Raw genomic sequence first — 15,394 nt, forward strand, 5'->3', positions numbered from 1 at the left:
CTTTTTTGTTCATCTTGTCTTATAAAAAATTTAATTTACTAATTTTTCTTTTTTTCACATGGTTTTAATATTAAAATAATTTTATTTTTTCCCTTTTCCTTTATTTAATTCCCTTAATTTTAATTAATCACGAAAATCAAGATTCATTTTTGTTTTGATTTTTGGTTAAAAGAATGTTTTTCATCCCAACCCAGGGCCTCACATTATGTTCATTTTTTATAGTAAAATCAATTTTATGTATGTAAAAATTTTTATTACTAGGTTTAGCCCAAATTAACCCAAAGCAATTCCAAAAATGGGAGTATTTGAATGCAAAAATTGAGAACTATTCAATTGCAAAAGGTTTTCATTATTTCCAAGAAGTTATGTTAGATATTTGAATACTTCTCAGATATAAACCTTAAGAACTCACACACAGTTACTAAGTCAATTCAAGTACCAAAATCTAGTGCCTTGATTGCTGTCAGAAATTCTAATTGCATTACAGTAATATAGAGACTGAGTTATTCTGTGATCTAGCTTCTCAAGGAATTTTAAAACTTACAACTGTAAATACTTTTCCTACAGTTTAAAGATACATAAATGATTTTAATAATTACATAATAGTATTTTGGGCCAAATATATTTTCTAATAATTCACTGGTTTCACACTTCAAAAAAAATTATGATAAAAGTTGGAAAAAAGCAAGACATATCTACATCATCAAGCTTTCCAACCCTATGCCTTAATAATTGGTCCATATCTACTTGTTACAATTTGTTTATAGAACTCAATATAGAGTATAACACAAACAGAAAAGTTTAAATAATGATGTCTCCTAAACTATTGCTCATTGGCATGAGTTATGTTACTATGCATTACAGGTATACTAAAATGTATTAAAATTTCAACAAAATTCAGGATGTCAAAGCTTGGATGGCTCCTTATAAGAAGGCCATTTTTTTTCCATGCCCATCATGGGTTCAGCCAGGACCAAAACGGGGTGGCTGAATGGTGAAGGATAGAACTCTTGATCCTTGGTTGTGAATAGTCATGAGTGAGTTATTTAAACAGTGATCTATGATATTTAAATATATTAAAAAAGAAATTATGAAAATTTTTTATGTAATTATTTGTAGGAATAAAAAAATGATAACAGAAATATCAATATAAAAATGCAATAATGTAAAATTTTAAACTTTAAGTTATCAATAGCTTATTATTTCTTATCAAAATTAGCAACAAATAGAAAAAACAGAGCAAATTTTTAAAGACTATAATTTTGAAAAATGTAATGTTTAAATAAATTTTCTAATAATAAAAAAATAAAAATGGATATTGAATTACAGTATTGTGAAAAATACTTATCTAATTATCATAATTGCTTAATTCACCTTCAATGCATTTTTGAATGCATAACTTGGATTATCTTCTCGTCCATATTTTTTAGTAAAGAGAACCAGTTGTTCATATAGAAATATATAACGTTGTCTTGGTTTGAATCTTAGTTCTCTTATTTTTTCTTTTTTCTTCCTTTCCATCCAAACATTGAATGAACTTTGTAGAAGCAATTTTCCATAATCAGCAAGACTACCCTATATGATACAATATATCATCTAATTGATACATTTAATATTGTCTAGTGTAGCAAAACAGAAACTAAAAATTCTACATTGTTTAATAATACAAGGTGTCCCAAAAGTTACTGTTTAGTAATGTCTTTTTTTTTTCAGATACTTTCAAATTAAAAATTTTTTCATATATAAATGTTTTGGTGAAAGCCCAACTTAGCCTGTTCAGTCACCAAATCCAAGTCCCACAAAAGCAAACCAAAAATCCAAAGTTATTTGTGAAATTTTTATCTGTGGGGTGAACTGAAAAAAAACGTTTATAAAAAACAATCCACACTGTTGATGAACTAAAGGTAGCAATAAACACTCATATTCAGCAGATCTTATTGGCTATGCTATAGCTACTTTTCAACAATATGATAAAGCATGTCCAGACTTGTCTTCAGGCCCATGAGAAATTTTCAACATCTGCTTTAGAAAGAACATATGCCCAATAACTTTTGGGACACAGTGTAGAAAAGTTTTCATGTTTTTTACATTTATTTTAGAAATTAAATTTCTTAAATTACAATTTGTTTGTTTCCTCTCTAAGGGAACATCTACAAACCATGTAGCTCAATATTTTTCAAATTTTGGCCCCTCTTTGCCCTGGTGACTTTTTGTTTCAGTAATCTTAAAACAATGTATAGTCTCCTTCATTTAGCTTCTTGTTTGGATCTGCATCAAATTATTATTTCAGCAACTCAATAGTACTGTTTTTTCCAAAACTTATCATAACAACTTCTGTATGTTATAACTATTTTTTTTATTCTTTTTAAGTACCTTTAACACTTTAACAAAATGCATTTTGGACTCATATTGTCCCTCTTCAGTTGTTATACAGTTGTTACATATTAAACTGTACAAAACAAAGATACAAATAAATTCCCATTTTTAACAACAAAATTATTAATACAGTAGAGCATCGATTATCCGACTTAATTGGGGACTCAGGTTGGTCGGATAACTGAAAAATCGGATGACTGAAAAAATGAAAAATATACATTATTAGTATAGTATATTAGTATATCCCATGTAATTAGTATATTAGTATATCGCTATTAACCAACATCGCATTGAATTTTCATCAATGTTTAGCCTAACAATTTTTTTTTAAAATAATAATCGTCGCTATTGTATCATTAAAAATTATTTTATTGCTCACAAAACAAACAACCACTCATAATTAAAAAATTAAGTCCCGTTTAAATACTAGCCTCCCTTCAATGGTCGTGCCATTGATGCCAGCTAAAATATGCAAAAATTTAACAAAAATAATATTAAAGTAGCCAAGACATAGCCAAATATTATAGCACCACATCACTAGCAAACATTTGAAATTTGCCAACTAGAACGGTCGGTTAACTGATGTGACAGTTAATCAGGGGTTGGATAATCGATGCTCTACTGTATATAAACAATAACATAAACTTACATTTGGTGTACAAACCAAATTATTAAATACACATTTAGCTTTCAAATCATCAAATACATTATTGAAATCAACAAGACACATACCATAAGATAAGGACACATTTAATGTATAAATAAAACACAAAATGAAGAACTTTTACTTCACTTTTATAGAATACTTAAACATTATTGTAGGGGACTTTGTCCCGCTGCTGGCTAAAAATTGACACTAAGAGGACTATAATTGCATACCATCATTATTATTAATTTTTATTCCTTAATTTAATTTTCTTATTTCAAAATGTTCAAGAATTTTCCTTTTAAATTGTACAGTTTAATATGTAACAACTGTATAACAACTGAAGAGGGATGATATGAGTCCAAAATGCATTTTGCAAAAATAAAAAATAAAAAAAGGATTATTACATACAGCAGTTGTGATAAGTTTTGGAAAAAACAGCACTATTGGGTTGCTGAAATAATAATTTAATGTATAGTCTGAAAAAGCTGAACCTCCAAATACTTTTATTTTATCTTATTTTAATTTAAACACCAGGTTGGTTTTCCAAATGGTTTTTCCTATTTGGTGTTCTTTTAACTTTTACAATTTACATTATACTGTTGTAATTATTCACACCCCACTATATAAAACTATAGAATATGCATTTTTATGTTACTCTTATAACTATATTGTATATAATTCTGTATTAATTTTTTTTATAATAATGAATTAAATTACATAATTATAACTGTGCAATTACATAAACTCACTCTGCTGTTACATCACTGGTTCTTGATCAATATTGCTGATTTATTGCCCCTTCTGTTCAATGCTGCTTCTGTTAATAGTTTTCCTGATACTGTCCATGCTCATACATTATATCTATAATACACTTCTAACAATAGGCTACATTGAAACTTGAAACAATTTTTTAAGAGGCTAGGCTACATGACCAGATCCAGAACCCTCCTCCATTATAGTGGTCCATACTAGCTGCTGATTTACCCCTATCCTCTTCAATTAGACTATGCAGTTTGTGGACATTCTCTAAACTAGTGTTTCTCAACCTTTTTCTCATTTTGGACCAGTAAAATTATGGATAATTTTATATGGACCAGTAATTATATGTAATATGAATTAGGCTTATCAGTTTGTGGACATTCTCTAAACTAGTGTTTCTCAACCTTTTTCTCATTTTGGACCAGTAAAATTATGGATAATTTTATATGGACCAGTAATTATATGTAATATGAATTAGGCTTATCAGTTTGTGGACATTCTCTAAACTAGTGTTTCTCAACCTTTTTCTCATTTTGGACCAGTAAAATTATGGATAATTTTATATGGACCAGTAATTATATGTAATATGAATTAGGCTTATATATGCTTATTTAGAGTTACTGTATATAACAAAGTATGTATACTAACTCTATATTACTATCTCCCATAATTAACTGTGCTAATGTCAGTACTGTCAAATGTTTTTCTGCAGACAGGAAATTGAAAAACACTGCTCCAAACTAATATCATCATTGCAAAGATTATAAATAAATCACTAACATGAAATCCAGTAATAGCTATTTGGTGCATGCTATCATTAACATATTTCAAAACACCTAGCATGGCATCTACTGATTCTTGTAATTCATTTTGACCAGGTCCTTCTTCTGAATACTTCAAAAGATCCTTTAAATAAAATTATTTATATTAGATTGAAAAATAAAATATGTTAATATACAGTAGAGTATCATTTATCCAAATCAATTGGGGACTGGGGTTGTTCGGATAACTTATTTTTCGGATAACCGATTATGTACGAAAAAATATATTAACCTATCCCGTGTTGAAATTTTTCTCCGTTGTGTGCCGCTTTATGTTGAATTTTCGTCGATGTTAAGCCTAACGTAAACTTTTTAAAATAATAATCATGGCTATTGCATCGTTAAAAATTATTTCTTTATTTTTTACAAACAAAATAAATATATTGAAAAATATAAAAACAAAAAAATTATACTTTAAAAGTTCATCTAGTATCAAAAATGTTTGATTCAGCACCACGCACACTTTTCAGAAAAACACCACACAGAAGTGCCAATGCTGCCAGCCAAAGCACACACACCAACAAAATAATATTGGAGTAGCCCAAGATATAGCCAAAGATTGCAGTGCCACAGCCCTAGCAAAAATTTAAATTTGCCAACTGGAATTCTTTTGGATAACCAACGTTTCGGATAACCGACTTTTGGATAAACGACGCTCTACTGTACATGATAATATTTATATGTGCAGTACCTTTAATAATAATTGGTATTTTGTTATCCTTTGTACTGGTTTAAGCAAATAAGCTCCTAAAGGTAATTTATGACCCAGATTTTTTTGACATTCCTAACAAATATCATTTTAAAATATTTAGTAAATTATTCTTAGACTTCATATTTTTAATTTACATTCATATTAAATAATGTAATGTTAAATATGATTACTATTTTAATTTAATTTAAAAATTAAGACCTTAAAAAATGGATTATCATCACCACATTGTCTCCTGAGTGCTTCTGACTTAGGTTTATTTAAGCAGTATGTACTATAGAGTTTGTGAAAAGTCTCCCTCTAAAATAAAATTAAAATTTTCAAATTAATAATTATGTTATGTATTTTTTCGTTTTAAAATAGCTATTTAAATATTTAAATTATTCATTTTATTATATATTACTCTCAAATTTGGCTTTGTTATTATTAAGAACTAGAAGCTTACATATAGTAAATGCAATAAAAGATTGCACTTAGTCAATACCTACCAACTGTGCTTGTTTAGGGGAGATAGAGTGATGGGATGAGATAGTTCTGTGGTAATTTTGCTACATGTGCAAGTATTTAAGCTGTACAAATTTTATCAGTTGTAATACACCATTTTTTCCTTGAAAAGAGCATTTGTGTAAACAAAAGCAAACCCTTTGTAGCCTGGGAATAATTGGAAAAGCAGGAGAGTTCCAGAGAAGTAATCTATGAATTTAGTCAGTCAAACATACTATTACTTCAATGGAGACTGTTTTCTGAAGAGTCTTAGAAATTTCTATGAAATAACAAACACTTACATCAAAAAAGAAGGCTCACAAAATAATATGCAATGTGCATAGATTTATGGATGAAGAGAAAACTTTATAAAGGAATTAAACAATGTTGCAAAATGAGTCTTGGTGGTAACAGGAGCATCAAAAAGGACTGTTTACTTGAGTTTAAAAAGTTTAATAACCATGTTCCAATTTTATTTTAAAATTTAACATTTGAAATCAATATAAGGCATTCTAAGTTTGCAATTCCTTCTCAATTTAACCTAAAGCAGACCTCAAGTGAAATCAAAAATGTTCGTTTCACGAATTTTAAATGTTACTGGACATAAAGGTTTGTTAAGTGTGTTCATTGGCACCAGTAATTAAGTTAGAAGATATTGTTACATGTTTGATTTATCTGTTGTTCACAGGATGGGTCACAAAATGTATATGCACAAAAGATTTTTCCAAACTGTGCATAGCATTTTGCAAGCACTCATTATTATTATGTTGGGTTTAGTGGGTTATACTCGGTTGACACCGGTGGCTCTGTACTATGCCAGACCAGAGTCAAGGCATAGCAACCAAAACAAAACTAAAATTAAATAAGTGTGTCAGTGTCAGTGTCTGTATTCAGGAATTTCCTAACAATATGGCATGTATTCAATATAGTGGCCTTCTGTAGTGTGATGTATGTATTTCTATTCAATTGTAATGTTCCCAGGCTTTTGTGTAGTGTGTGTGGTATCACACCTGTACAGGAGAGAACGACAGGTACAATAAGCACCCTATCCATCCTCCACAGATGCCTTATTTCCTGGGCGAGTTCTGTGTACTTGCTAATTTTTTCAGTGCATGTGTTTTGTACATTGTGAGTGTTTGGAATGGCTATGTCTATAATGTATGTGATTTTATTGTGTTTGTCAATGAGTGTGATGTCTGGTCTGTTGTGGTAAATTGTTTTATCTGTGATTATGGCTCTGTCGTAGTACATTTCGTGCATGTAGTTTTCCAATACTGTCTGTGGAATATACTTGTAGTATGGTTCGTGAATGTCTACCAAGTTGTGTTTCTTTGCAAGCTCTTGGTGTATTATATTTGCTACTTGATTATGTCTGTGTAAATAATCTGTCTGTGCCAAGAGCTTGCACCCAGAAGTGATGTGTTGTATAGTTTCTGGCACAATGTGACATTTACTGCATGTGTCATTTGTGAGTGTTGTATCTTTGAGTATGTGTTTTCTGTAGTTTTTAGTATTTATGACCTGATCCTGTATGGCAATCATGAATCCTTCCATCTACCCAAAGAGGCGTCCTGGATCTAACCAGCTGTTTGATGCAGTTTTGTCAACAAAATTCTGGGCCAGGTCATAAGGATGCCTGCCATGGAATGCCTTTCGAACCCACAATTGCTTGATGGTGTCTATGATTTTTATATGTTGTGTCATGTCTGTATGATGAGAATGTAAGTTTAATGGTGTGTTATTTGAGTCTGCTAGAGTTACTGCTTTATGTAACTGTGATGTTTCTCATTTCTTGTAGAAAAACTCTCGCAGTGACTGTATTTGTTTGTAGTGAAGGTTAACTATGTCAATCAGGCCATGTCCGTCATCTTTATTGTCACATGCGAGTGTCCATTAGACACATGGCCTGACTGCCGATAGATGGCGCTGAGCCTGGTCTACGGCACGTGATAGCTCTCCTTTGTCTACAGTAGTTCTTGTTAGACCTCGTGCTAGAGTACACATAAGCTAAGTGTCTCTTTGTGATTCCTAATAAAGTTTACATAGTCCGAGTGGTTCGACTCTACTTCTTTAAGGTGTTCAACGTAACCTAATGTTACATGGTGTCAGAATAAAACATTTTTGTGCTGATCGATCTGTCCGCAAGTTCTACTGCCCAATATCGAATCATACGCTACCTTCTAATATGGATAGAGCACCACTAAAAGCCCCAGCAGAGTTAGTTGTGACCGATTGCAACATGTCTACCACGTGGAAACTGTGGAAACAGCGTTATGAATGGTTTGCGACGGCCACACAGCTATCGTCGAAACCGCCAAATGTCCAAGCAGAGGTCCTCATGGCGGTCATTGGACAAGATGCAATGGTCATCTTCAATACCTTTTTGCTCACGGAGGAAGAGAAAACGGATCCACTAGTAATCCTTCAAAAGTTTGATGCATATTTCGCTCCACAAGGAAATGAAACATACGCCTGCTGGTTGTTCAACAGGCACGTGCAGTCGGAAGGTGAGTCATTCGACAAATTCTTGACTAACCTTAGAACCAAAATTCGGGAATGTAATTTCGGTATACAAGAGGACAGCCTCTTAAGAGACAAAATAGTGCAGGGCATACGCTCCAATAAGATTAGAGAACAATTGCTCAGAGAACCTACTCTGACGCTGGATCATGCTATTCAGATCTGTAGAGCCAGCGAATCAGCATCCATTCAACTGAGGGAGATGCAACCGAGAATGGATTTGTGAACAGTGACGTGAATTCGCTAAAATTCTCGAAAACGATCTCAGCAACTCCGACAAATAATGCCGCAGAGCGTTTGTGTTGGAGATGCAGCATGTCGCATGAATATCAAAAGTGTCTAGCATTTAAGGTCCACTGCCGCCAGTGTTCAAAAAAGGGTCATTATGCTAGAAATTGTCCGTCTAGACGGCAAAAGTCGCAGCAGACATGTGAAGTGCAGCTCCCCAACAAGGCGGACAGAGAACGCGAGTATGACTGTTTGTCTGTGTTGGAGTTGCTCCAAGACCAACCCACATGTCCGAGTCTTTCCCAAACATGGCGTGTTCCTGTCAGATTTTCCGGTGGAATTTCCGCGGTGTTCAAGTTGGACACTGGAGCAGATGGCGACGTTGTCCCAGCTTCCTTAGTGCAACGCCTTAAGCTAAAAGTAATCCCTAGTGTCATACGTCACATTCGTTCCTTCAACCACACCTATACTCCTGTGCTAGGTGAATGTGTTGCTAGTTGTGTTGTGGAAGGTCGTAGTGCGAGAATAAAGTTTATTGTTGTGGAAGGCGAATATTCTCCCTTGCTAGGCAAAGATACCTGTGAAAAGCTCAATCTCGTCCACCGAGTAGAAATAGTTGAACCGGAAGTTGCAGTGCCAGATAATATATTTAGAGGTATTGGCTGTATCATAGATTTCGTGTACGACATAGAATTAATAGACAATCCAGTTCTTCACGTGCATCCACCACAAAATATTCCTTACACAATTCGTGCAGAAGTCAAGAAGGAGCTGGACAATATGGTCAAGCTAAAGGTGCTCAAACCAGTCACCCACCCGACACCGGCAGTGAGTCCATTAGTGGTCGTGCACAAAGAGGGCAGAATCCACTTGTGCATGGATCCGTCAGATATTAATAAAGCCATCAAAAGGCATCATTTTCCACTCAAAACAGTGGAAGACATAGCGGCGCGCATAACGAATGCACGCTACTTTACCCTGTTAGATGCCCGAAAGGGATTTTGGCAACTGCCCGTTACACCACGTACTGCTGACTTGCTAACAGTGAATACTCCATGGGGCCGCTACTCTTTTCAACGTGTGCCATTCGGCCTGGCTCGGCACCACAGATTTTTCAGCAGGTAATGCAGAACATCATAAAGAGCTGCCAAAATACGAAGTGTTCTATGGACGACATTTTGATCTGGGCAGACAATATACCAGACTTACGTAAATTCACCAACGAAGTACTATCCTGCCTGTACAAGCGGGGTGCCAGATTGAACCAAGAAAAATGTGCATTTGAGGAAACGTCAGTAAACTTTCTGGGTCATGTCTTCAGTGCTCAAGGTGTCCAGATCAACCCTGAAGAGGGTGAAGCTATCAACTGTTTGAAAGTCCCTACTAACATAACAGAGTTACAACGTTTTCTAGGAATGACTAATTATGTTTCTAAATTCATTCCAAACTATTCTTCGTTGACTGAACCCCTTCGTTCACTACTTCAAAAAGGCGTAACCTAGACCTAGGACCATCAGCAACAGAATGCTCTTAACAGCTTGAAAACAGCATTGAAAAAAGCCCCACTGCTGGCATTCTATGATGTCAACAAAGCCGTAATGCTATCAGTGGATGCTAGCTCATATGCTGTGGGAGCAGTGCTATTGCAGGAGGGACGCCCTATAGCTTATTCCACAAAAGCACTAACTGATGCTCAACAGAGATAGGAAGCATTCGCAATGCGGCACGGGTGTATAAAGTTCCATGACTACATCTATGGGAAGCAGTTAACGATTGAAACGGATCATAAGCCGTTAGAAAGCATTGCAAAAAAGTCCCTGAACACAGCACCACCTCGATTACAACGTCTGTTATTCGACGTTCTCCAATATACACCTACAGTGGTATACAAGCGTGGCAGAGACATCCCCGTGGCCGATGCTCTAAGCCGGAACTGTGCAACAGTAATTTCCTGTGATCCGCTAGATGATTTTATTGTTGCTGTGGATGTTCCACTGGCAGAATGTAAGGTAGCTGACTTAAGTCAAGCTATGGAGGTGGATACGAAACTACAGCAACTTATTACGATCATACAAGTGGGCTGGCCAGACTCGATTGATCAAATTCCAGTTGCCATCCGTGAATTTTGGACGTACAGAGACGAACTGTCAGTGTATGAAGGACTCATCTTTAAAGGAAAAAGACTCCTAGTGCCCTTAAAACTCCGTCTCGCTTATCTCCGGAAGTTGCACCTGGGCCACCCCGGGATTCAATTAATGCTCAATCGAGCTAGACAAATTATTTTTTTGGCCTGGGATGACCCACGATATAGAGAACATTACTGCAGCTTGTCACATTTGCCAGGCCATGGCTCGTGCTCCTGATCGGGAGTCTCTCCTCATGAAGCCCGTGCCACGGTATCCTTGGCAGCGACTTGCCAGTGATTTGTTTGAGGTGACAGGTGACATCTATGTGCTAGTGGCTGACAGTTACTCGGGTTTCTTTGAATACGAAAAACTAAAGAATCCCACCACATTAGCAGTTATAAACTTTTTAAAGCGTGTCTTTGCAGTGCATGGAATTCCGGACACCCTGGAATCTGACAATGGGCCTCAATACTCTTCACATCAGTTCCATCAATTCTGTTCACAATGGAAGATCAGTCACGTGACTGCCTCTCCCAAATACCCTCAGTCCAACGGGCTGGCTGAGAGGTACGTACAAACTGCCAAATCCATCATCAAAAGATGTCGTGCTGATGGAACAGATTAATCCCTAGCACTTCTAAATTGGTGGAATCTACCACGCAGTGGTCTCGGTTCTCCTGCTCAGCGTTTGTTTGGGAGGCAGACGGCAAAGTTATTCCCAATTCACCCGTCTGCAAGGTCAGTAGGTTTCAAAGATGTGTTTCCCAAACTACAATCCAATCGCACCTCGCAAGCATGACGTCGTCGGGCTGTTGAACGTCCTTCATTGCCCGAGAAGTCATCAGTGAGAATCAAAACTGCTCATAGGCAGTGGTCACCAGCAATAGTGGAAAAGCAACTTCCACAACCTCGTTCCTACTTAGTGCGTACAGCAGATGGTTCATTGCTACATCGTAATTCTTCGATGATAATGCCAACCAAGGCCCAGTTTCCACCTACTGTTACCCCAGCACTTCCTGCACAGGACTCTACTACACGACTACCCAAAAGTGATACTCAGCTGGCCGACAGTGAATCCAAGAACAACCAAGGCGTGGTTACGACAACTCGCTCCGGCAGAATTGTACGTCCTCCAAATAGACTAAATTTGTAAACGAATTTGTTCAATGTATTTGCAATCTAGCAAGGTCTAAAAAAAAAAGGGGGAAGATGTCACATGCGAATGTCTGTTAGACACATGGCCTGACTGCCGATAGATGGAGCTGAGCCTGGTCTACGGCACGTGGTAGCTCTCCTTTGTCTACAGTAGTTCTTGTTAGACCTTGTGCTAGAGTACACATTAGCTAAGTGTCTCTTTGTGATTCCTAATAAAGTTTACATAGTTCGAGTGGTTAGACTCTACTTCTTTAAGGTGTTCAATGTAACCTAACGTTACATTTATGTGGGTTAATCTTTTTGTAGCGGATTTAGGATGATGTTGTTTATGCTTAGTAAGTGTTGTTCTTGTTTTCCTTTGGAGTTGCTCAAGATCTGTGTGAGTCCAATATATAACTCCAAAAGAGTATGTGAGTACTGGGATGACATATGTGTTTATTGCTTTAACTGTGTGTTTTGCATTTAACTGTGCTCTGAGGAAAATTTAACCTACTATGATATTCTTTAATTATTCTTTGTTTTATTTGTGTATGTTCTGTTAGTTTGGCCTGTTGAAATCCTAAATACTTGTAGCCTCACCCTCTTCCATGGATTCAATAACTTCTTCATTTCCAAGTGCAAAATCTTCTTTCTTCAGGATTCCTTTTTCTATGTGAAGTGTTTTGCATTTGTCTAAGCCAAACTCCATTTGTATGTCCTTGGTGTATGAATGTGTAATTTGTAGGAGTTGATGAAGTTGTTTTTGTGTGGATGCATAAAGTTTTATGTCTTATGTCGTCCATGTACATTACTATTATTATTATTATTATCATCATCATCATCATCATCATCATCATCATCATCAATCAACATCATAATATTTGTTTTTATATTAATTTTAATTTTCACAAAAGACACAGCAAAAAACTTTGCCAGATCAACTAGCTAGTGCACATGTACAGTAAATAGAAACGTCATATAAAATAAAACAAGAGAGAATAGAGAGAAACCACATTCTATTGCCATATTGATTACATCTTGGCTAAGGCCAAGAAAATAAACTACATGCTGCTAAAATTTGCTAGGTTCACCTGGGGACTAAATAATAAAGCTTATAAAACTCTATATAATGGGGCAATACAACCAATGCTACTTTATGCGGTCTCTAGCTGTGGTCATGTAACAAGTAAAAATTCAGTAGCAAGTAAATTATTCTCTCTTCAAAACCAGTTTGCTATCAGAATTTCAAAGTGCTGCAGAACTGTTTTTACTAATGCCTCTCTGATACTAGCAGAGCTCCTTCCTTTGCCACTATGTATTGTAGACTACATCAGAACTACACTTTGCCACTATGTATTGTAGACTACATCTAAACTACTACATCAGAACTACAAACATCAAGGGTCAACAATGGTCTCTACTCCTATCTATGGCAGTTCATATGCTACCACATTGCAATTACCCTACTATCTCTGATCATCATCCTGTAAACAAGGTTATTTGGTGTCATCTGCTTCCTCCATGGATAATCATGCAGACATTAATATCTACACAGATGGGTCCAAAAGCTCCACTTCTTGTTGGCTCAAGTATCTGTATCTTCCTCCAAACTGACATATTTTGCCAAAAATATGTTAGAAGGTACAGATACCCAGTGGTGATATTCGAAATATTTAACAAAGGGTTCGCTAACAGAAAATTTTTCCTTAATTTTTTTCGCTCAAATGGTGCATTAACGACATTAGCGCAAAAACTGACCTTAAGATAACCATATAAATAAAAAAGATGCGTTCGCAAAATTAAGTCAGTTAAAATTTAACATTGTTTATGCCAGAACTATTTTTTTTTATAAATAATAAAAAAAAGTGTTCAAAACTATTTATTTTGTACATATTTTAATATTTTTCATTCAAAATATTTTATAAACATAAAAATTGGCTTTTTCTCAAGAAAAAACTTTTCTAAATCATTTATTTTATCATTAGGTATTATTATAATAATAGATAGATGTCATCATCTCTCGAAATACAATATCTTTTTTATTTCGCTGTCGATAGCCCGACACGTGTTCCGCAGCCATCTTGTATTTTCTCGCGCGCGTGGGATTGTGGGATCTCTCGTATGACGACCTAGTTTCAAGAACTCTTTTGAATCGATTGCGATTGAACCTCGTTTCAGACTTTCAGTCGAGATTGAAACGGTCGATGGAGGTTGCACCAAGGCGAACAGTATATAAGGCTCTAGTTTAGTAGTGTTACAGAGTTTAATATATTTTTTAAAAGAAACAAAACCACTGAGAAATGTTACGTGTGTTTAACAACGGGTTCGGCCGAACCTGTGCGAACCCGCTGAATATCACCACTGCAGATACCTCCCACATACCTCCATCTATCAAGCTGAAGAAGATGCTGACTACCAAGCTATTCAGTGGGCCACTTCACTACCAAACAAAACTCTGTCTATCAACATTTATAGTGATTTTCAGTCTGTCCTAAAAGCTCTATTAAATCCCAATTGCAATAGCAATAAAATCCCATATATCCAGCACCATATTAAAAATCTTGTAAATAAGATAACTTTTATATTTGTTCATGGCCATACTGGCATACTAGGAAATGAGAAAGCTGACTTTGAGGCTAAGTCAGCTGCAAAGGACTCTGATTTGGACTACACTCACATCCCTCTCTCATGTAGTAGCCTTAAAAATTATATTCATGACAATGCTGTGCAAAAGTGGAATCAGTAAAGTAGTTGAGCAGTAAAACTGGTAGAATAACAAGACTTTATTTTCTTAGTGTTGAATGTAGGTTCTCATCACTAAAGATTTAACTCTTGCTACTGCTCAACTACTTACTGAGAATGATAGTTTTAGAAGCTACCTGGCGATGTATAACCGGGCAGAAACTGCTTCTTGCTTTTTCTCTACAGGAAACCTAGACACCATCGACATATGATCTATCATTATCCAATTTATGATCAAGATAGACTTATTCTGAAATTAGAAATTTTTACGCTTGGTTTCAGGTAGCTATGTCCACTCGATAAGCTTGTTCAGAAACCTCTGTTTGATGCTTTTTACAATTATGTTCAAAAAAATATGGAAGAAAAGACTATTTATAATTTCTAATTTTACATTTTAGTTTTCACTAAATGCTGAATACTAATTTTATGTTTAGCTTGTATCATGTAGTTTGGTTTATGTATTCTTAGTGTTATACACCCATAGAGTGGTGCACTTATTCTAATAAAAAAAAACAAGAGAGAGAAACCACCACACAGCCTTTCTCCCATGACAAAAAATATGTAGAGCATGAATATGTTAGCATTATTATTCTATCACGTCACACGAGATGAGTGTTCTTAATTGAAGCCAAATTCAAAACGCCACCACTCAATGAGATCAAAAAATAAAAATAAGAATATTATGTAAAACAAGATCTATTACTCCCTACCCCTGAGTAAGAATTGTAAGAAATCCTTGACCCCCACCCACCCCAAAATACTTTACGTAATTTATGGATGGCCCCTATGTATTTTTTAGTATCATGTCGTCAGTTTTTTAAATTGTTAACCATTTGTCTCTAGTTGG

General features: G+C 35.3%; 2 protein-coding genes across 2 annotated transcripts in view; one reads left to right on the plus strand and one right to left on the minus strand.

Moving 5' to 3' along the window:
- Nucleotides 1-15,394, minus strand: part of LOC111613028 (guanine nucleotide exchange factor DBS-like) — a 243,031-nt gene that overhangs the window by 24,430 nt on the left and 203,207 nt on the right. Inside the window, exons 24-27 of the mRNA XM_023354329.1 lie at nucleotides 5,516-5,614; nucleotides 5,297-5,389; nucleotides 4,565-4,690; nucleotides 1,375-1,575 (exon numbers count right to left, since the gene is read on the minus strand). Of these exons, the coding sequence (XP_023210097.1) occupies nucleotides 1,375-1,575; nucleotides 4,565-4,690; nucleotides 5,297-5,389; nucleotides 5,516-5,614 (519 nt within the window). The remainder of the gene's footprint in view (nucleotides 1-1,374; nucleotides 1,576-4,564; nucleotides 4,691-5,296; nucleotides 5,390-5,515; nucleotides 5,615-15,394) is intronic.
- Nucleotides 7,640-9,594, plus strand: LOC111613038. The gene has a single exon (XM_023354341.1). It carries the CDS (start codon nucleotides 7,890-7,892, stop codon nucleotides 8,541-8,543), a length of 654 nt encoding a protein of 217 aa, XP_023210109.1. The 5' UTR covers nucleotides 7,640-7,889; the 3' UTR covers nucleotides 8,544-9,594.

The sequence above is a fragment of the Centruroides sculpturatus genome, unplaced genomic scaffold (genome assembly GCF_000671375.1).
Source record: "Centruroides sculpturatus isolate CEXI.00-Female unplaced genomic scaffold, Cexi_2.0 scaffold310, whole genome shotgun sequence".
Classification (NCBI taxonomy): Eukaryota; Metazoa; Arthropoda; class Arachnida; order Scorpiones; family Buthidae; genus Centruroides; species Centruroides sculpturatus.

Excerpts from the sequence above, each read along its gene's own strand:
- LOC111613038 (XM_023354341.1), top strand. The coding sequence starts at position 7,890 with ATGTTACATGGTGTCAGAATAAAACATTTTTGTGCTGATCGATCTGTC.